The following is a 23,406-nucleotide window of genomic DNA, read 5'->3' as shown; positions in this document are numbered from 1 at the left end:
GTTGGGTATTGGATACATATTTCCGGACCCAGAAAGTGAACTGGAAACGCCAGCCAAAGCCCGCCGGGAGAAACAGACGTCTGAGCATAAAGTAAGTGTTTGTTTTTTTTTACTAACACATTGGCTACAATAGTTTTGAGTCCTGGGGAACGTGATAATGTAGTTATCCGAAAGTAGCCGATCTTATTGGCAAAGCATAGGCTACGTTACGTTAGCTTGAAGTCCGTGTAATGCTGTATAGGCTATTCAAGGCATAATTGATCTTGCTTTGCTAATGTTGTTCTCTTTCTTTCTTAGACAGTATCGGCTTTCTGTGTTGTCCAGGCCATCAGACCTAATTACCCAGCACAAGATGGGAAGTACCATGGCTACCAGGAGACAGTAGATGCTCAAGATGAGCTTTGACCTATTTTGACTCTAGCAAACGCACCCTACACGTTTTCTTTTTGCAAATAGTTCATATGTTTTCATGAATAAAACTTCAAATTCATGTTGATTGTTGTGATTTGTTTACTAACCTAAGTGCTGTTATACTAAAGTAGGCCTACTGTATAAGATAAACACTTATATCAACTGGGGAGAAAAGGTTGAGTACAAATACTTGATATGCTGAGCTACCGTAATTAGCAAATTTTTTTATGCTGTAGAGTAATATACAAAAACGAGGGCAGAAGTCTTAACTAGTCAATGTATCACAGGGATATGTTTACACAAAGTTTGCTCGCGCTACCACCCGTGCTAGGACCATGGGTCCTTCCCCCTCCAAACTGAAACAGGCGGGTGGTGCAGCGAGCGCAATGCACTGTGGTAGTTAGAGGATTTCTTACTTTTGAGTCAGAGATACACTTTCTGCCTTTTCTCAGGCTAGGATCAACCGATTTCAATTTTTTTTGCACATTTATAATACATAGAATTATTTACTTCATATAACCTTCATATCTCCACCAGTGAAGTATCCCTTTAAACATAAAGGTCATGATGCTATAAAACGTCATAACACAACCTAATCTTGTTATAATTTTCAGAGCATCATATGCAAGGTCGAGTTTGTGGTATTACGTGATTACATCTAGAGTTAGGTAAGAAATTTCAGATTATTAGGCTAATTACTTATTAGGGTTAGGTGTGCGTGTAGGTAATGGTTGTTCAGGGTAAGGGTTTAAAGGGCACTAATTATGTTTTAGAATGTACTAATTGTGTGACCACATTTGTGTGATTTGCCTGTAAAATATGGTTAGACATATGTGTTCTATGTCCACAAGAATCCAACACAAATCAGATATCTAAGTGGTTACCTGAAAAAACAAGCTAAAGCTAAAGAAGTGTGATTGCATTCTAGTTTTTTCAATGGCTAACCTACACTCACAGGGGAGTTAAATGCCAGAATTTACCCAGAACTCTAGCAAATCACACACAGTCCTACAAAAGGTTCAATTGGTGGCTCAATAATATTCATTAATACAGAGTGCTCTAAAAGGAGGTTTGTGCATCGTGGGAGAGGGAGCATACCTGGGAGAGAGTGGTGAGATGATCCTTCAGTGCTCTCAGCCTGCTGCTGGGGGTCTCCTCCTGGGAGTGCTGCAGGTCATCCAGGAGCCCCAGGAAGGAGGAGAGACATGAGGCCCCAGAGGCCCCGGAAGACGCTGAGCCCAGGACCTCAGCCATTGCAGCACTGCTGCGGCAACTCTGGGAAACACAGAGCCCAACAAGCTTTATTTATCACTTTTACCTGCCAAACCACGATACCAAGTGTTTACATGGATAGAACCACAACAGGAACACAAAGAAAATAGCAGAAACTCCCTGAGTCGATGTTAGAAGATATAGACCATGTTAGAGGACTCCAGAATGGAGTTTGGTTATCACACAGACTACCCAAAGGAAGTGTAATGGAATACGGTTTCACATCATGCATGGGGTCCTAGAGGGAGGCTCCCGGCCTGGAACAACACACGCCCACACTAGGAACCACCACTTCGGCTGAGCAAACAGTTATAACAATGGAAAATGTAGACTTATTGATATTTATATGTTGGAATATGCTCTTGCGTTTCCCTATAAAAGCTGGTGAATCTAAGGAATCATTGATTGGGAGTGATTTTCCAATGAAGGAAGAAAGGACAAAGAAGGCGTGCTGCAAGCTCCCTCCATCAGAAGATAAACTGTTGGAGGATCTTCTCTTTGCTTCTCCATAAGACTCTGTAAAAACATCTGTACATTTTTCGAATTGATTTTATACTGTTATTCAAATAAATATATCCAGTCTCCAAAGGGCTTTTATTTAAAGTCATTACTGGTTCCTCCTGAGCTAACCCACCGTCGCTAAAGTAGCCATACCCAACAAACACGCCACAAAGGTAAAATAAGAAATAGACCTCATCTTTACCATAGGAAATAAACTTCATTCTGGTTAACCTACCAGCTTCATTAAGAGCGTCCTTCACTCCCTGGCACAGGACATAATACAAAAAGTGAACAGCTCTCTCCAATCATGCAACTTTCCAAGAGCCTGAAAAATGGACTATTAAACCCCTTTTAAAAAAGCGGAACAATTAAAAAACAATATCAAATCAACCGTTCATAAGTATAATCATAGAGAAAGTTGTCCTCCAGCAATGATTTTGTGGACTCAACAACTTCCACTCAGGATTTCAACCCTTCAAAGCACGGAAACTGCTGATAATAAAGTTGTAAACCATCACAAAGACTCTGGCAAAATTGTTATATAGATGCTTTGGACCTTGGTGCTGCATTCGACACTGTGTCCACTCCATGCTTTTGGCCAGATTGAAAAATTGGGTTTGGCTCTCCGTCACAGTCTGAAACTGGTTCTGGCAGGGACTACTTTGTCTCCATTGGTAACTATGTATCTGAACTAACTAAGGTGACGTGTGGAGTCCCCAAGGTTCAATCCTAGGACCATCTTTTTTCAATCTCTAAATGCTCCCCCTAGGCCTAATAAGGCAAAATAACAACATTTCTTACCGCTGTTAAATCTATATAGCCCTATCCCCAACTGACTATTGTCCTATAGATCTGCTTTGCCAGTTCATAGAGCCGGCCAAGGACCAGATGTTCCAGAATTACAGACTATAGGAAAAAACAGATATAATTTTTTTCGGTGCCAAAGATGATAGAATAAAAGGTAGCACACACCTTGAGTCCCTCCCCTTAGAAGAGATATCGGATAGAGGGAGAATGTGAACCGATGACCGTAATCTTATGTCAGTGGAAAGCAAGAGTGATCTCTGATTACTCTACTGTTACTATGCGACGCCGAACCGAAGACATGATGAGCGACTGTGCATACCTGGTAGAGCGCTAGGTATTGACCCGTCATGGCTGGGTCCAGCTTGCCGTGACACTCCAGCATGTTGAGGGAGGCTTCGGCGAGGATGGGGGAGGGCAGGCCGTGCTGCAGACAAAGGCCTATGGCCCGGGCCAGCGCCTCACTGGCCTGGGAAAACACCTGCACGGATCCAGTATGCTTCCGCTGCGTAGTAATAACACAGCACAACATGGTCACCAGGAGAACCGTGCGTATGCATGCACACACAGACACACAGACACACACAGACACACATACAAAAAAAATAGGATGTTTGTCCGGATACTGTTCCAAGGACATTTGATCCATTGATCCAACATTGGAAGGGGTGAACAACAGCATGCTCAGAGGGTGGGCTGAGACAGTCTTTCTTTCCTGGAGATATTATGTTGTTTCCCCATGATGTTAAGCCATCAGAGCCTGGATCTGTACAAGCTTGGGGGCGGGAGTGGGGAGCACATACCTGCAGATCGCTGCTGCTGGCAGACCGCCCTCCTCTGCCTCCCTTCAAATCTCCCCTCTTCGTGGAGGTGGCTTTACTGTCCTCCTTCTCCTCTCCCTCTCTGCCTGACCGCCCTCCTCGCTGCTCTCCCTCCATCTGCACGTAGGGGTTTGCCTGCAAGATCACAGAGTAATGAACATGATTTCCTGGAAATCCCCCCGCCTAACCCACCCCCACCATCACTGTGATCGCCGACCGTGAAGAAAACCAGCCTCTCGCTCTTTGAATCCAATCAGCCCTCTCTAATCGCTAATACATTCCGGCGGCTTTCCCCGTCCGTGCTGGGACTTCCTTATCATGTGGTGGGGGCTGCCAGGTGTATGCTACAACAGGGCTGAAATGGTTAGTCGATTCATCGATCAGATGAACGGCAGAAAATGGATCAAATCTGATTTGGATTATTAATTAATAGTTTTAGTCATTTATCAAGTACATATAACAAAACAAGCAATCCATATTTGGTTCATGGATTACTATAGAAGATAATAAATAAATAATTAAGGTTTTCTGGGCTGCTTGTCAGATAAAGCAGGCACATTCAAAACATCAGATCTTGTGATGGCATTTCAAAATATTTTGGACATTTTATGGACTAAATGATTACGAAAAGCATCTATGGAAGTAATTGTTAGTTGCAGCCCTACACTACACACCACAGTAATGTGTGCCACCGAGTCCCTTAATCTTGTCCCTAGCTCCGGCGTATGTGGTGTGGCACCGACTTGCCTGTCCCGTTGGATCCCATCGGTCGGAGGGGTAGAGGGGGTGTTTCCGGGCGGCCAGCAGCCTCAGGCATTTCCCCGTCAGGGCCGAGCAGAGGGCCCCGTCGGCCCCGTCACCGCCGGCTCTGGTGCCAGCGCACTGAGTGTGGACGGCTGCCAGCTGACCCAGGGCCACCTGCGCAAGGGCAGGCCCTGAACTGGCCCATTCCTAGAAGCAGCAGGGGAAGGGTGGATCCAATGAGGTTGATAGGAGAGGAAGAAGAGAAAGAGTTGGATATGCAGCGGCAAGGAGGGACATCTCCTGATACATTTGCATATGCGTTTTAGGCCGGAGCCTCTAAGTTAATTTCTCGATTTCCAAGGTGTGTTAGCAACAGGCATAGAACAAGATACATCTGTGTTTTGTCTGCTGGCAAAACAAATAAACATGGGCTCTCAGATATGTCAGGTTCCCAGGCTAGAAGAGGCCTAGAGGCAGAGATGTGTCATGAGAAACCCGACAGGATGGGATTGGCATGGTGGTGGTCTGCACTACTGTCTCACCGCAGTTCCTGTGCACTGTGTCTGTTAGCTAAATACTCTTGCCATGGATGAGTGAGAGGGGAAACCTCCTCGTGAGGATCAATAAGAGATGCACAACGTACCTCACTTACTTTTGAATGATGCATCCAATTCTTACTGGTCGTGATATCGTCAAGAGTTGCCTGATGCAGTTTTTATAGATTCTCTCTGGAAATTCAATTTTAATCTCAGCATCGAGCGGTTGAAACAAATATAGAAACATAGAATTGTGTTTTTGTGTACAGGAGATATTCCTCCTTTATTCGCCCATGCAATCTCTCCGTTTGTTTGCCAGAGCATGTCTTTCATCCCTGGCCAAACACACTGTGCCAAATGGATGGGTGACATCAGATATTATTTTCTAGATAAAACATCCATCAGCTCACAATGGACCTGATAAGTGACATCAAAAGGGATCAGCTCCCCCACCTCCCTCAACTTGCAAACAAGTTTGTCGATTGAGTCTACATCTTTCGCTTTGAACAATTGGACGCAGCGTCGATTGATATCCGAGCTCATAGAGAAGAACATGATTTAATGACATAAGCCCAACGGTGCCAGGGGTGACAAATAAAGTAATGGCAGATCCGGTTGTTTTCTTCTGTTTGTAGGGCAAAGTATTTCCTGTCCGTAATAACGGATGGAGGTATGGGCAGATGGCAGGGGTAAATCACAGGTAACAACAAAAAGACAGGACTTGGGTTCATGTTGCATCGGCTCAAGTATCGATCTCTTCAGCGTGGCTCTGAAAGATTGAATATGGTAAGGGAAAGGGAGGAAACTACTGAGAGAGAAATAAGGAGAAAGTGCCCCTGACGATCATGTTTCTTTTACATTGTTTGATGCAACATCCTAGGTGTTTTTTTGCACGCATTTATTTTCGTGGAAAGACACATATTTCTGGACCCCCTCGAATAACGAAATGGTTCAACTCAAGGGGTGTTCCTTCAATACTTCAAGGTTTTCGTTTTAAGCCAATCATTGCTTGTTAACATCTACATTGTGAAACCTGTATCAGCCCTTCCATGTGCATTCGATTTATACAGAAAAAAGGGAAAAAGTCAGCGACGGGGATAGAGAGAGCGAGAGAAAGAGAGACAGGAGAAAGACAGAGAAAAATCGAGAGACAGAGAGAGAGAGAGAGAGAGGGAGAAAGCAAGAGAGCGAGATAGCGAGCTAGAGAGATGGGGGGAAGATACAGAAGTAGGTCATAGAATGGCACGTACAGGTGTAACACAAAGATCCAGAAAGTTCCATAGGCGATTGAGTGGAAGAAGTGACAGTTGAAGGCTTAAACAAGGTGGAGGTGGAGGAGGAGCAGGTGACAAGACGCAAGGGAAATGTGTGGAGCGAGGAGCAAGAAGTTTCCAAAGAGGAAAAGGGATCATGAGAACAGATGGAAAGACATCTTGCTTTCAGACCGTTAGCCGTCTGCGATACATGATTAAACCACTGGTGATGGGGTTGTGAGGCATGATGGGTTGTGGTGTTCTCCAAGCCCTGTACAAAAGAAAGCGCATTTCCCCCTTCATCATAGAGCCCCATCCATATTAGATGAGCACATTTCAAATTCACAGAGCGAGGGAATCGCTCAAGTCACCATTATAGATGTTTCTATCCAAACACGGGTCTACTTGCAATACGCCCGCTGAAAATGAAAGAAACCATTGTGAAATTACCTTTGTTTTTTTTATCTGGTTTTCTTGCAGCTATAGTTGATTTAAAAAAATAAATGAGATTATTCAAATCCTGCCAGATCATCAAACAGCTTTATCTCGTTTAAATTGTCCATTCAGCACAACACTTAATCAACTAAAATTACTCTAACCTCTGTAGAGGTTCCTGAACAAGATATACTTATTTATCTGACTCTGTCCTTCCTAATTTATACAATTTTATATTGCAATTGTCTGCTTTTAAAAGAGTGTAAACTCTAACTCACATAGCCTGAAATATACCACCACAAAACAGCCCGAATGGGCGAGAGTTGGGGGTTCATATTAGTTAATAAAGTCATCAAAGTCAAAACCTTAAAAAAACAACAACATAATAATCAACTAATCCATTATCAGAGAGAGAATGCATATCCGAGCATAACGTATGGTTAAGCTCGATGTAAAATATCCTCCATTGAACATTGAACATTGAATATTCAATGAGTTAATCAAGATGCTGTTTCATCCTCTTTGTGGGGTGGCTGACCTTACAGCACATTGTCAGTGGTACAAACAGTTGGCCTCCGTACAGAACCAATGCTGTGTGGGCGCCCGCGTGTGTGTGTGGGCGCCCGCGTGTGTGTGTGGGCGCCCGCGTGTGTGTGTGGGCGCCCGCGTGTGTGTGTGGGCGCCCGCGTGTGTGTGTGGGCGCCCGCACGTGCGTGCGTGCGTGCGTGCGTGCGAGACTACGTCACAGTCTGGGCGAGTTCAGCGTGGATCCGGGGGTCTGGGAAGTCTGACCTGGTCTAGGCAGCCCGGCTCCGGTGTGTGACAGGTGTAGTCCTCCAGCGCTCTCTGTGCGGAGGTCTTGGCTCGGCGGGCGTGGGCCTGGACCTCCTCCTCCGTGTGCAGCTGCTCCAGCGTGGCCAGACACAGCTCTGCCAGAGATAGCCGCAGGCGCCCCAGCCGTCGCATGGACACCAATGTCAGGCCGGGACTCTGGGAAGGGCAGAGAGCACGGTTTAAAGCAAACACACACACACACGCACATACACACACGCACACACACACACACACGCACACACTCACGCACACACACACGCATTAAGATACACGCACACAAAGACATGCATGTGAACGCGAAGACATCCATGCCATAACGGAGCTTGTCATCCATACCCACACATTCCACCACAAACACAGAGAACAAGAAAGTCAAGTAAGAGTTTCTGTGGGTCAGACGTTTGGGACATTTTAAGCAATAGTATGAATATTTATAGCAGGAGCAGTGTCTCGGTTTGTAACTTTGAGATATGTTTTATCCTCCATGTCCAAAGCCTAGATGCCTGGCCACTACTTACATGCGACTGAATTAACAGTCAGAAATGTTTGTGGTCATCACCTCCTAATTGACAAAAAAAAAACAACCTAACCCTAATAATTAATGGATAGTATAGTATGGGAGGAAAGGTAGCCCAGCAAAGCCAAATTTAATCTGGGATCCAGTGATCCTAATACACTCTGGCAGAACCTCTAAGAGGAGACAGTAAGGAGCCTGGGCTGGAACCAGAACCTGCAATGTGCCAAGGACTCGTTTCATGTTTTGTTGTGGAGAAGGGGATTTTAAGAAGTGTATTTCTACACTGGTCTATACAGTGCCGACTTGAAACTTTACATTCACTTTTTTTTATATAGTGTAGTACTGCTGGCCGAGTTTGTGTTCGCCAACCACATGCTTACAGATCCCTGCCTCTAGCCACTTGGTTTGACAACAAAAATGATTAGAAGCAGAAGAAACTGAAATGCCCTGTTCACCCAGATTGGCCAACTCCTGCCGTCAGTCATTTGAATGTTAAATTAAAGAGACCAGTCCAAAATAAAACAGGCAGGCGACAGACAGGGAAGGGCAAGGGAGGGGAGGCATGTGTTGGACTACTGCGGTACCCTGGCTAGCTCCCTAACTAACAGGGCAGCAGCACCATCTGCTGAGATGACGAGGTTACAGATGCATGCCCTCTGACGGCTTGCCAAGTGGCAGCGCGGCGTAACACCGCTTCCTTCAAAGCAATCTCATCAGAGAAGTCAGACGGGGTTCAGACGGATTCAAGAAAAGAATGTGACGGTCGAAAAGCCAGAGCCTGGCAGTAACAACCAGACCCCAGAGTCACCAGACTGTCCCTGGGTATCACACCGTCCGTTGGTTCTGTCTCTAGCTGCTAACATACATGAACCATGGGGAGCGTATGCTCAGTGGACACTAGGGATGGGCAAAACGATTATTTTCCGGGAATCCGTTCTTTCAGTTCCGTACGCTATCACGATTCGTTCGTTTGATTCGTTCGTTAAGTCACATGGTCTGTTACGTCATTTGCCAGGGAATTGGAAATCATGGAATAAATGTTAATCAACATGCATGTAGCCTACTACTTTCTAATGTTCTGGCGAAATTACCCAGGTTAAGTGTAAATATTAAGCGTATATAAAGCACATACGTGCCTTTTTTTTCATAAATATCCTTAATAAATAATAGGGTGCAGTAAGAATTATATGGCGTCTTCCAAGTAGCGCTAATAAGCAGAGAAGCACGTTAGCAACTAGACCAAACGAGACTCGTAGTGGTAGGTAAAAACAATACTTTATTAAATCATGTAATTGTAAGGTAGAACAAAATGAAAAGAAAACATAAAGTGCTTGCATGATATTGAAGCCTACAGCGATCGTTAACTTGTGTGGTGGTGCCTTATCATTTGTTTACCCATGGGCCATGGCCAAGGGCGTAGAAACCAGGGGGGACGGAGGGGACGTGTCCCCTCCAATATCGGAGACAGGCGCATTTGTCCCACCTAAAAATTATACCGGATCTGTCAGGTTTACGATATGTGTCCCCCCAAATGTTAAACTCATTCCTACGCCCCTGGCCATGGCAACGCGATTGCTATCTGCTCTCATTGGCTGAATTGATGAGAACGTTTTAGACTCAATCAATATAAGGTCGCGGGGAGACAAAGCTCTGTTCGTTTGTATATTTTATTTACGTGACCATATTTTTGTTATATGTTTTAAAAAAAAGAAAAAATAATCAGTTCTCTTGTTTTGGGAATATGTTCTCGTCGTTCACCTTCAGGATTTGTTAATGCTGACGGAATCGTTCGCGACCGACCCATCACTAGTGGACACACAGATTAGACGATGAAGCTACTGCACGTTAAATGGGCCAGGGGCTTGCTCTCCGGGCTCGCCATGGTCTCTCAGCCTGTGGTTTGCATAATGTTCTAGAGTGCGTCGAGAAGGTGTGTGTGTGTGCGTGCGCGTGTGAAATCTAACCATCTGCTGTTGACAGGTTAATCATGGCTTTATCTGGCTCTGTCAGAACAGTGTAGAGATCGGGGAAAGAAAGGCACAATTGATTCACACGGACAGACACACGTGCGCACGCACACATATACACACACACCCACAAAAACACATACACACTCACACACACAACAACACATACACACATGCACACATGCAAAACAAACATAAACACGCACACATACACACTGTCACAAACAAAACATCAATTTGGCTTACTCCCCTGCATTCAATTAGAGGCAGTCTGATTATAACACTGGCAGAGTACATGCAAAACCTCATGAACCCACTTAATCCTCAGCTGTTCACTATTTTTGGCGGTGGCATCCAAATTAAGCCTTTAATATGATTGTTTGAGGGGGGAACAAAATGGCAAAACAGAGCGATTGCACACATGGCTGAAGAGAACAAACGTGCGCAGGTAAACAACGTCGGTGTTGGGTGCCCTCTGTGGAACTAGCAGGGTTTACGGCTGTCTGTCACTCACTCACATCCTGGGCCGCGGTTCAATGCCGTGCTGCCAATACCAGTCCTACTTGACCGGTCCTGCCCAATGATGGGAGACGGGAGGTTGGGGGGAGTTAAAGACCCCGATAACACAATTTCCACACTGGCCGAACAGGGATTCCTTCATGAGGAGAACCAGATGTGTTTTTTGTAACTGTAGACCAGGGGTCGGCAACCCTAGGCACGCGTGACACCACTGGCACGGGGCAGCATAATCATTGGCACACTTAAAAAAAAAACGTATTTTTTATTTTATTATTATTATTAAAGAGTTTCACCGCACAATGCAGCAGCATAATCATTGCTACCGTTTTTTTTTTGCACTTTATTCTGTTTTGGGCATTTTGTCCCAGTGCAAATATGTTTAAATTAGTTACAGAAAGCAGTGTTCTGATATGGGATCAATTAATAGTTTTTAAACCTATGTTGTGAGTAAAAGAGAAGAAAATATTAAAATGTTGTTGCAAGTGGCCTGTATGCATTACCTTCACATGGTTTTGCCTTAAAGATGTTGATGTAGATGGTTCCAACATTCTCATATACTCTCGATTTTTACATTTCTCACGGTGCAAATATGTTTTTGAATGAGTTTCTCAAAATGGTGTTTTAAGATGGGACATAGGTAATTATAATAATAATATGAATAAAATGTAAGCCCATGTTGCAAATACAACAACCAAAAAAACATTTAAAATGTTGATGCATGATTGTGGACTATATCGAAATAATACAATTCCAGGTCTTCTGGAAATCTTTTTGGTCGCTGTGTCATAGTTCAGCTTAGTTTTTAATATATTGTTGCTTAAGGCACACTCATTAACGAGAAAATGTCAAACTGCATGTTGAAAAGGTTGCTGACCCCTGCTGTAGACCATAGCTGTGTATTGACTTTGCAACGAAATGCAGTTCTTTGGGTAATTGGGTTACGGTTGAAATACCAGTGTGAATGATAGACAGCAGAACACAGCCGGTCCCAGTTTACCCACGTACATGTGCGCACACACACACACACACACACACACACACACACACACACACACACACACACACACACACAGATGAGGACATGGGCCCCTGGGGCCTTCGCTTCAGTTTTCACGCGCTCCACAGGGGGGGATTCTGTAGACGGATGTGTGTCTGACCTACCTCCTGCGAGGGGGCCCAGCTCCAGGCTCTCAGCAGGGCATGCTCCTGCAAGGACACTGCCTCCTGCAGCCTGCACACACCGTCCAGCAGGTGGCGCTTCTCCTCGTCAACACTGCCAGCGTGCCTGGCCAAGACTCTGAGAGAAAAGAACGATATATGTATTTATATATATGTAACAGTTTGTGATACAATTACAATTACAATTACAATTAGGGCATTTAGCAGACGCTTTTATCCAAAGCGACTTACATCGGTTAAAGTGATACTATGACATAGAACTTTGCCAGAGGTCATGAGAAAAAAATACATGAAACTTAAGAAAGAAAGAAGAAATAAATAACAAAAGCAACATTAATAAATAAATTAAGGGTTTCAAGAATAAAGTACACATCTTTATTTACAGCTAAAAATATTAACATTACAAAAATTGTCCATGCCGTTGAACGGTGAGAATGTTCCTCACTGGTCAGAACATCAGTCCAAACAATCAATCACGGGCAGTAAGTCAACGTCAGCTCTCCTCCTGCCAGCGTATGTACAGATGCATTACAGTCCACTGAGTAGCAACCTGAGTCCCGTGGCGTGCTCCAGATGGGCCTGCGCAGCCTGCTCCTCGTGGCCCAGTTGAGTGCTCTCCCGGGCAGCGTCTCTGAGAGCGTGGCAGGCCTGGGTCAGCCTGAGGGCTTCCCCGGCTGAGAGGGTCTCTCCGGGCCCCCGGTGGCTCACGAGGCGGATGCATTCCGCTGCACGTCTGGGAGCAGGAGGCACAGCACCCACACATGAGACACAAGGCCTTTGCAGGGTAAAGGTTTAGCAGGAAAACATGCCAACAGTCGATTAAAAAAAAGGTTGAAGAGGTTTCTTTCACATGGGCAAGTGCGAGGGGCATTGTCAAGTGGTTCAAAAATTCACACCACACTTGCTCGAGTAAGGATGCGCAGCCAATAGGAAACTACAACCAGGTGTTGAGGGTTAGTTGGAAGTGGCGAACAATGGTATTTTATATAGAATTTACTCTGTTTAAAAACATTATGCTTTTTTGGTAAAAATAGCTGTGTTCACCGACACTTCTTGAGACCCATGGCTAAAGAACGCGGGTCTTACGTGCCATGGCATCGCTGGATGATAAAAGGCCTTACAGCGAATTGGTAATTGATTGAGTTTGTGAGGCTTTGCTTTTTCATGACATCCCTCTAGCCACCTCTGGTTGCTTTGCTGCGTCATGAGTGTGGAAGGCCATTAGGTTAAATGTCCACACCTGCTACTGAAGAGGAGCAAGGAGCAAACTAATCTCAATGGATGAAATAGTATTTTTTGGGCTGCTATTGCTTTGGTTTCGACTGAGGTTTGGCTATACATGCGACATACCTCCACACTTTTTTTCTGGTGTACTGAAAAATACGCTGCCCTTAAATTAAAGGTTAATTTCATTGTATCATCCATCCCCCTTTGCTGTCCAGTCATGGATCCCTTTTCACAGAGTCACTTGAGGACAAATACAGGTGTCATAACACTTATTATGGGTCTGCTCCTTGTGTATACCAGGAGCCATGAGTAGACTGAACTAGTAAAGATTAGAATATTAACCTTACCCTTGTACATTCAAAAGAATAGATCAATAATTTGTTTTAAGAGCGACAACTGTGTTTATCCTACAATGATGCCTCTGTTTAAAAGGTATATTGAGCTGGGTTGTTAGACATACAGAACCCTGACTGACCTTTGGGTCAAATGCGTTTCTCATTGTGTAGGAAAAAATTGGAGAACGCATAAACGAATCTTGATAGTGTTACAAGACATGTTTTCAAAATAACAGTCTGTTTCCACTTTAAAAGTTTAAAAGGGGTTTGAGTGTGAGACCCTTCTAAACCCTTCCCCCCCGCCCGCCCCCCCCCCCCCCCCCCCCCCCCCCCCCCCCCCCCCCAAAGGAGACGTGTGGTACCTCGTCTCCAGGGATGCGATCCAGAGGCGCAGCCTTAGAGCGCGGTTGGGTCGCTGGCCCAGAACGGAGCGGAGAACTGCACAGCCCTGCTGTATAACCAAATCAACCTACGGAGGAAAGCCTGGTGTTACTATGATGGGATGGGGAACAATCTATCAAGGGGGGAAGAATAAACAATAGCACCTACATCACAATCACATATCATATTGCTATTCTGCCCAGTTGTGCTACTTTGATTCTGATTGTATGTTCTGATCGTCCCTAACTCGTAAGATGCCTTTGATTAAGCCTGGCGTAATGTCAATGTCTTTTAAAGGGGATTATTCCAGACCTTCACACCCGCCTCCTGGTCTCCCAGGCTGGCCGCGGCTTGGACCCGGGTCAGTGTGAGCTTGTACCAGAACTCCTCGTCCCCTCCCAGGTCCTGAGCCCGGTCCAGGAGTTCCAGGGCCTGGCCATGGTCACCCTCCGCACAGGCCAAACCCGCCAGACCCAGTAGAGCCCTGGCCTCGGCCTCCTGCTGACCCACTTCCTGGGGGGGGAAAGAGACAAGATACTGTCAGCACAAGGGGGTCGAAAATAGAAGAAGAACTTTTGTCATGTTTCACATCATTGTTAGATTGTAAGCATGATATTACAACATATGTGTTAAGTATTATACACATATAACTGTGCAATCTTTAAGATTGCTTGAGATTAAGATTTAAGTTTGTTTTTTCTAAATTATTATTAAGACCTATAATATATGAACTGAAAGTAAATGATGAAATTAAGAAACAAAAGTTTATTACTAGAAATAACACATATGCTCAGTGCAGCTCTAACCCTTTCTCTTCATCACCCCACCGAGAAGACCAATAAGTAAATGAATTCCTCAAAGTAATTAGCACAAGTTTAAAATGGTTTCAGGTGCAGAACCCCTTGGACAAGGCATCCCCTTCTGGACCAGGCTGAAAAATGGCTTTTTCCTCCCTGTCTACAGCCTGTTGTGGAGGTACCTTGGCCAGCAGGTGGCCCTCGACCAGAAGCCATCTGGCTGATGGATAGAGCCCAATGCTGAGGCACACCTCGGCCTTGTCCAGCCATATGCCCTCAGAGCTCAGCTCTGCTCTCCGCTGGTGGACCCGTACCTTCGGCCTGGGCTCCGCTGAGGAACCCTGAAAAGAAAGGATTGTGTCGTATGGCTTTCATTTGAGATATAGCTTGTGGTTTAAAGAGTAACTAAATACTTCAGGGATGGCACTGCCTTGATTAAATCAACTATTGTAGTGGCAGCTTCTGATTGGTTCAATTAACTTGCCATTAAATGCCTAACCCTAACCCTAATTTTTGCAACCCAGGCACATAAGTGTTTGCCGATATTGGTTATTATGAAAATAAATGTGTATGTCGGCTGTCTGCAGGGGACCTTAATAGTGAATTGGTTGTAATGGGGTTAGAATTTACATCTGATATCAATGTGAAGAAAACTACATATCTTTGTGCTGTGGTAACGTTGAGATATTGGTAATTTAAACAGAATTTAAACATGCTTTGAAACTTCTCCTGCACGTACATCCCTGTGTTGAAATCCATGTGAGCTAAACTGATTTCAACACAAAATGGAGGAAAAAAGTAAATATGAGAAAGTTTCACAGTGAATAACATGAATCATTGCTATGCAGAGTCACTGATGTCACCATCAAATAATCAAAAGTTATCAAGCTCTTTTGAACCAAGAAGAACACAAAGATATGGACGTCTTGTCAGGAATGCGTGCACACAAATGGTTTGAAGTCCAATGCATGATGCAATTCACCAATACAGCGCTTTGCAATCATCACTTCAAGAGAAAGAAAGAAAAGGGGTCATTCATTCCTCTGCCGGGCTACATCTAATAAAACCCTGGTACACAGTATTCAAACAAAGTCAGTCTCTTGTAGACAGATGTTGGTGTCCTCATTCGACAGGCGTCTTCCGTGAATATGGCTGTTGGCTGGCATCATATTGCTTGTTTTTAAGTTGATTTGTTTTGTCAGATCAAAAGCAGTAAATATTTTATTTTGTATTTTATGTAACATTAGTTTATATATTTTACAGTATTATTATATTTATATAAATATATACTATATTTATATAAAAAAGCAAAAACCCATTTAGTTTCAGTTTGGGACATGGATCAATGTTAGCCAAGCTTTTCCTCTCCTTCTAAGATGACATTCGCTCTCTGAATGTATTTAGAGACAAAGTCTTCCAACAATGAGTAATCCAGATGGTCTATCAAAACGCAATACAAATTCTTCTTCTTGAGCTGAGGCAATATTTCCAGTTGACTTACATTTGATCGGGTCTCATATTTAAATGTCCACCCCCTTTCCTCTCCCAATTTACAGATGATCGACTGGTTCTAGATGCCACGGCAACTTAATAAGAGGCACAGAACAATCTAAGCATTCAGCCATGAAGAAACTATAAATGTAGCTTTTATGTTTTCTCTATAATAATAATAAAGACGTTTTGTGTACTGACCTGTTTTGGAAGCATGTTTTGGCTCCTCCTCTGCCTTGCTATAAAAATTGCCTTTCGAGACCTGGAAGAATGTAGAATCATAACTGTTATATAAATAGCTTCAAAACAAAACGTAGCTACGTCTAATAATAAAGAGAACGTATCTACGTTCTCTGCATTATCATGGGGCCGAACTTACTCAATTAGTTCCTGTTCCCGGAGGCTACTGAGGTCCAACAGCTCGTCGTGGTAAGGAGAATGGGTCTCCATACCCAGTTGACAACAGGTCCTCACAATCCTGGATGTGTGGGGACATTGTAGATGACACATGGGAAGGCTTCATGTTATCATTCCTTTTACTGTCATTCATTCCCTTATTGAGCATTATATTTGAATGCCTGCTCATTAATCAACCCCTTCATCTAGATATGACTCTGGGTATTGGATTATCATTGTGGGGATGTCCAAAACAAAACCATCTTTCAGGCCTGCATCAAATCTGACATCTATGTTGGTGTATGACAAAAAAAAAAGCAAGATGAAGAAGGGAGCTGTGGGAGTGAGATGTAAGAGTGAGCTGTCAGAGTTTCATTTAGGAATGAGACCAAAGAGTGAGACAGATGATTGAGAGGAGTAGAGCTACAGATGAGTGAGATACAACAGTGACACAGAGGAGAGAGACGAATGCATGAGTGCAAGGAATGAGACGGGGGAGTGTGTCAGAGGAGTGAGACAGAACGAAAGACTAGTGACACAACAAAGTGAGGCAGACAGAGACCAAAGGACTGCTGCTGAGGAGCACCTGAGGCGGTAGAGGTCGGACACGCCCTTCCTGCCCAGGAGGTCATGGGCGATGGTCTCGGCAAGGTGCAGCACAGGGAGGCTCAGATGGGGGAGGGAGAGGGAGGTCAGCTCACTGACCAGGAGATCCAGGTAGAACAGACTCTGCGCCTGCAACGACCACACACACACACACACACACACACACACACACACACACACACACACACACACGTCAGTTGAGAAGAGAGCAAGAAACTCTTGATACGGTTTTAAAATAAACTGTAATAATCATTATTATGGTAGTGGCCTAGGGACTGCTTTTGAGTTAATGACAGAATGATCTTGAATTGGTGGTGTGCAGCGCTCAAATTGGCCTATTTCCTCGCCCTGCTTTCCTGACTTCCAAGGCTTTTGAAACAGGACTAACTAATTACATCAAATTAAGTTTCCCATAATGCCGAGGTGCTCGCGACATAAATGAATACCGATCCAATTGATTCATAATCTGATTCCGTCCTTCGCCCCGCCCTCGCAAGTTCATCGAAAGCATTGGTAATTCAAGGTCAGCTGTCAAGTGTGCATGTCCTGTCATGTTTCTGACTGACTGAACTGAGTTGTTATTATGACCTAATATCCATATGTCTGTGCTAATTAGCACAGACACAAGGTTACCTGAAAGCTTTGAAACAACACTGAATAATTTGTGTACACCTAACGTACATCCGATAAACACGGGGGTTAGGAGAGATAGGGCAATCGGCAGGCAGAGCACTTGTTTCTACATTGTCCCAGCCTTGCCTGTTTGGGGAAGCTGTGTTTGCTGATGCAGTGGTGGGCGCCACTGGTCCGGAAGGTTTCCCGCACCGCGTGGGGACAGACGTAGCGCGCCCACTCTGTAGGCGTGGAAGGGAGGGTGAGCTCCTCCTCCTGGAACAGTTGTTTAGGCTTCTCCTCGGTGGGGGGGTGCTGGTAACGTCCAGAGGAGGAAAATATGAATCATTATGGAATCAAGCCTACTTTGGTCAGGTGATAATTATCAAGTAATGTAAAAGTAAAGTCCTTTCTTATTTTAATTATTGTAATATAATGATTTACATTGTAAAATGTCTAAAAATGAAGAAATGTCAAATGTGGCTGGGCTACTAATGCTAATGTTGAGGCTAATACAAAAATTTAGTGAGATTTAAATATAGAGATTAGATCTGTCTTTTGAAATGCCTCATTGTCTATGTATGAAGGCATAAGCTTTCATTTCGACTAAAAGTTGGGAAAAAACATCTCTGCCTACCTGGAAACTACAATATGAGGGTACTTTGGAAGGGCAGAGGGACGTGTTTGTGTGTTGTGTGTTGTGGCGTATACAGAGCAGGCGTGGTCAGAGGCGGGTGGAAACGTACGGGGGTCTGCTGTGCCTCTTTGGTCTTCTTCCCCTTGCCCTTATCTCGCACCACACTCTTCTCCTTCCTGGAGGCAGCAGAGCTGGGGGGCTCCACCGGGGGAGCCTTCGCCATCTCGTTGAGGACCTCACGCACCGTTGCCATGGACACCTGTGGTGACACATAGACACCCACACCCACCCCCACACACACACACAGGCAGCGTGTTTAAGCTGACTTGGTTTGTGTGTGGAGATAGCACCCCCTGCCTCTACTCTGTACAGCATGCCTTCTTCTTACACGCACCACTAATTAAAAATTCTGCTGAAAAGCGGTGAGCCTTAAAATCAAATGTAGGGCAATTCTTTTTTTTTCTATTCTATAATGAATAGAATAGAATGATTAGAAAGCCGACGGCCGGTAGAGAGTGGAAGAGTCAAGAGCTCGCGTCATTACGTTCCAGGTGCGCAGGACGAAGACGTAGGCCCGGAGCAGGTTCTCCTGGTGGCCCGGGGAGGTCCTGGGCTCCATGAAGCCCAGCAGGGTGTGCGCTCTGATCAGCCCGTCCAGACGCCTCACCTCCCGCAGCGCCGATAGACTGGAGGCCCCCCTGACCACCGCCTGTTGGGGGAGATCCGGCCCCAACGGGTCAGCGGGGCCACTGTCCTTGGATGGCTCCTCTAGAGGAGCAAAACACATACAATGATTTAACCACAAGGTTGGTTTTACTGTGTGGTGTAGGATACAGCTGGCCGCGCTGATGAGTCTGATGTCTTTGTATGAGGTAACAATGACTATATTGAGATGGAGGTGATTATTTATGTAGCTATCGCTAACCAAGCAGAACTGCTCATGTTTTTAAATGGAAGCATTAATTGCCACTATTAAATGTTGATTTACATTTTAATATTAATTGGATGGCTGATACAGCATTTGCATTATTTTGGCTTTGAACTAATTGGATTCATTACCTCACCCATTTGTGCTCAAGCTCACAATCTATACACGTACACACCAGGAGAAGCCCAGGAATCAAACCAGCAGCCGGTCAAAGAGTCAGGCTGTAACTCTCAAAGGAGAGGAGGAGGGATGCTAGTTCATGCCCTGCCTGACTAACCCGAACCCTCCTAGAACAGCTCAGGAGGACACATGCTTCTTTGACTTGGCACCGGTGTGTTAACTGAGGTGGTTCGTCCCCCAGAAACATGAGTACAGTACAGCGCACAGTATTTTCAGAAAACGACAACAACAAAAGCAACATTACTGTCTGAGCCCTCAGCAGGTTGCTCCCTGATCACCTACTTAGAACCCCTTGTTTTGGTGTCATGGCCGTGGTGGGGTACTAGTTCCCCTGAGCAACGAGGCGCGTGTTGTTTAGCACAGCGGGGTTACCGTGAGAGACAATGGGGTTCATTGATGGTGTCGGGCCGTCTAAGTCTAAAACACTTCCCCTCCCCCTGTACAACACAGAGCAATTATGATCAAAGGCAGCGCTGCTCGCTAGCCTGGAGTTAACTAATGGATTGCATGTTCCGACACAAGAGCAAATGGGGCAATGTGCCAGGATTAAACAATATGATGAACAAAAAATAAATACCTAATTAAAATATGTAAAACAAGTGTTTGGTCCGTGCCAACATTCTTTCCGAACAAAGCTGTTGAAAAGAGTGTGAAGGACACAGGGTGAATATTTTCCCTTCACCGTTGAACACGAGGGGACAGTGTGATACAGATTAGTGCCAGGGGTACCTGTCTCCTGGGCCGATCCAGGGTCCAGCTGCAGCAGCAGGTCTATGGCCCAGTGGATGTGGTGCTGGGTCGTCTGGAGAGGATGGTTCTGACCGTACAGCCACTCTGCAAACTCCAGTAGGAGGTCTGCTTTCTGCCACCGGCCCTCTGCACCCTGCTCCTGTACACACAGGAGTCACACGCAGCGTGATCCGGGGTCCGGTAGTCCTACTGGGTTATAGCAGAACTTCTGCCCGGAAACCAAAATCTGAAAGGGCCGCGGTCATCAATTATACCAAACACAAACCTAAGTTTTTGTTTGCCAATTACGAGCTTACACATCCAAGCCAGCACCAATATAATTGGTCAAAACAAATATGAAGTGAAAGCAATGAAATGCTGTGTCCGCCAGGCAAAGGCACATGCATGTACACACGCACAAATGCATTATTCTGTTTGCATCATGTAATAAAAACATTCAGCCAATGGAAAATATAGCTGTAATAAACCGGTTCATCCAAAAGATGGTGCTACAGTTGCTATAATTGTTGTCAAAAACAAGTAACAACCGCAAGAAGTAGCCTAATCTTGATCATATTTGACACATGTCCTATTTAAAGAATAGAGTATGGGTTGAAGCAATGACGTTGCACAACCTTGGACAAGAGAATCTCCTAAACTCAATTAATTTAAGCGTAATAATAAATAGTGGTATTACTGAGAGAGTGGCCATGGATCAGGGAGCCTCTCCTAAACCTAAATGACTAAAGAGTAACAATAAACAGTGGTATTACTGCTCGAGCAGCTGCCCCCGCGACCCGACCCCGGATAAGCGGCTGAAGATGTGAGATGTGAGTGGTATTACTGAGAGACTGGCCACCGAGCTCTGGAAGCCGGCCAGCTGCTGCTGGGTGTCGGGGGAACACAGCGCCACATGGTGCCACACAGTGGAACAGACATGCTCCCCCTCCTCCTGGAACCTCTGCATGTCCGTCCCAACGCTCTGGCCCAGCCGTGCACGGACCAGCGTGCGCTGCTGCAACAGGAGCCTAGGGGGCAGTTAAAGCGCACGTTCTCAGACACTTATATAGAGAGTGTGAGTAAAACATTGAGGATGTGGAGTGCAACCCCCTGCAGAGTGCGAATAGGGATAATGACTACAAACTGAGTCATGGAGCAGCACTTTAAAAAGAGTGGTTTACTATCAGCAGGCTGGAAGGTAACTAGCTCTGTCGATAATCATTCTTCCCTTACTTCCTCCATGACTCCCTCTCACCCTCTCTGTTCCTCCCTCCCACCTTCCTTCCGTCATTCATTCCTTCCTTCCACCATCGTTTTTTTTTTCCTTATTCTGCTTTCTAATTCCCTTCTCTCCTACATGTCTCTTTTAATTCTTTCCTCCCCCTCCCTTCCTTCATTACCCATTGCTATGACCACTACCCATCCTCCTCCTCCCCAGCCTCCTCTCTCCCTCTAACAGACCCTCCTTCTCGCCCCTACATCGAGACTTAACACTCACAGCCTGTGTTGGGTCCGAGGCAGCTCTCTGACACCCTTGTCCAGCACCTGCAGAGCTCTGTCCCAATCGCCTTGATCACCGTGGATACGAAACAGCATCTGGTACATGCCCGCTCGTAGGCCTATTTCATCATCTCCATCGTCTAAGCACGCACAAACACATAGAACACACTTTCACAACCTTACCACACACACACGCAAAACAAGATGGGTAAAACACATAAAGCCGTGGGGCATAGAGTTGATGATGAATATTTCACATACATAAAGCCTGTGTGAGCAGAGAGGATGTGAGATTAACGCCATGAATATGGGACAGCAAAGCACTCCTTGGTTCTGATCTAAGGGGGTCTCATCCAAGGGAGAAGACTAAGTCATTGTTTCATGTACGTTCTTTTCTTATACACAGCTTAGCTTGGACACAGGGATCACTTTCCACATCCGTTGAAATGACTCTTTAAACATTTTCATTGAAAAGTTTGCAGAAGGGAAAGAGAGAAAGGGGATTATTTATTCTCTGTTCCAGAACTCACTTGTCAGTTCTTCCGATTTAGCCGTGGTTGTCGCAGCAACCCTACCCTTTGCCTCACCTTGCTTTAAGGCAAAGAAGAAAGGAAGAAAAGGAGAAGGCTTGTACAGGTCAACAATAGCATGGTGTGCAGGCAACATAAGAAGGAGAGGAGGCTACAGAAGGTCCTTTGGCCAAGCAGTGCTCACACTCTTCCAGGACCATTCGTACCACAGAACACAGATTATGATGGAATATATGGCCATACTTTGCAAAATTATAATGTATACATATGCATCCTTCTTCCTCGAGCTTAAGTAAAATAACGTATGAATAATGTATATAGTATAGTATAACAACAATGCAGTGCGACACCAGAATCAATAGTACAATTGATATTGATTATTGTTAGGACATAGAACATTTTTGCACAACTGATTTTTGTGATCTATTTTATATTTCTCAAACATTTAGTAAAAAAATAAAATAAAAGGAGCTTTTATCTTCCCTAATTAAAATCAGCACCTTAGTCTGTCGGGGCCCGGTGCGACACAGGGCACTCAAGATCCTCTCCAGGGGTCCCTGGAGCTGCTGTCGGTCTGCGGGGGCCCGGGTCAGTGGCAGGCAGGTGTTCCAGTAATGTCTGGCCGCTGCCCTGCACAGGGTCAGACTCTGAGCCTTCTCTGCAAGGCTGTGTCGAAAACAACAGAGACAGAGACAAGAGCCATGAAGACTCCAGACAGATGTTCACCTGAAATAAAAATTTATCTATCTCAACTCCCTTTCATATTTGAAACAACTCTTAATCCCTTTTACTTCTCAATACAGGCTACGGCACATGGACCACCTGTTTCTAGTTACACCTAGAATCAGAAAATAAATTGGTCGTCGGGCATTCAAATTCAAAGCTCCATCAGATTGGAACAACCTTCCTTCCTCACTTACGTCTATCACTTCTTTCCATATCTTCAAATCATCTTTAGTTACACATTATAAAACATCCTGCTATTGTTTCTGATCTATCTTACCTTTTTCTCTCTAGGACTCATTCTACTCATACCTGCTTTCCTTTTGTCCACTATACTGTATATATATGTGTGTATCTGGGTACAAATATGTACTGTATACTTTAGTTGTGCATGCAAGAAAATGTATTTAATGTAATGTATTTGATTGTACTCAATCGAATGTGTAATTCTGTGTGTAATACTGGCTGGTGGGGGGTGATGAGGGGGGGGCTATCTTTGGGGAGCATTGTTGGGAGTGTGCGTGGGTGTGTGAGTGTGTGT

The 23,406-nt window shown here is 44.9% G+C and overlaps 1 protein-coding gene across 1 annotated transcript in view; it reads right to left on the bottom strand.

Moving 5' to 3' along the window:
- cfap46 (cilia and flagella associated protein 46) overlaps positions 1–23,406 on the bottom strand; it is a gene marked incomplete at both ends in the record, with an annotated part of 86,050 nt that overhangs the window by 17,832 nt on the left and 44,812 nt on the right. The window contains 21 exons of the mRNA XM_079729090.1: positions 1,510–1,686; positions 3,311–3,493; positions 3,792–3,890; positions 4,557–4,760; positions 7,570–7,767; positions 11,776–11,911; positions 12,326–12,526; positions 13,718–13,824; positions 14,049–14,249; positions 14,716–14,874; positions 16,226–16,286; positions 16,404–16,502; positions 17,007–17,155; positions 17,786–17,953; positions 18,385–18,534; positions 18,820–19,043; positions 20,113–20,272; positions 20,957–21,140; positions 21,611–21,752; positions 22,200–22,203; positions 22,643–22,808. Coding sequence (XP_079585216.1) covers positions 1,510–1,686; positions 3,311–3,493; positions 3,792–3,890; positions 4,557–4,760; positions 7,570–7,767; positions 11,776–11,911; positions 12,326–12,526; positions 13,718–13,824; positions 14,049–14,249; positions 14,716–14,874; positions 16,226–16,286; positions 16,404–16,502; positions 17,007–17,155; positions 17,786–17,953; positions 18,385–18,534; positions 18,820–19,043; positions 20,113–20,272; positions 20,957–21,140; positions 21,611–21,752; positions 22,200–22,203; positions 22,643–22,808 — 3,172 coding nt within the window. The remainder of the gene's footprint in view (positions 1–1,509; positions 1,687–3,310; positions 3,494–3,791; positions 3,891–4,556; positions 4,761–7,569; positions 7,768–11,775; positions 11,912–12,325; positions 12,527–13,717; positions 13,825–14,048; positions 14,250–14,715; positions 14,875–16,225; positions 16,287–16,403; positions 16,503–17,006; positions 17,156–17,785; positions 17,954–18,384; positions 18,535–18,819; positions 19,044–20,112; positions 20,273–20,956; positions 21,141–21,610; positions 21,753–22,199; positions 22,204–22,642; positions 22,809–23,406) is intronic.

Source organism: Pollachius pollachius, assembly GCF_949987615.1.
Source record: "Pollachius pollachius genome assembly, chromosome: 2".
Lineage (NCBI taxonomy): Eukaryota > Metazoa > Chordata > Actinopteri > Gadiformes > Gadidae > Pollachius > Pollachius pollachius.
The sequence above is the reverse complement of the archived record's forward strand: the minus strand, read 5'-3'. Positions and strand labels throughout refer to the sequence as shown.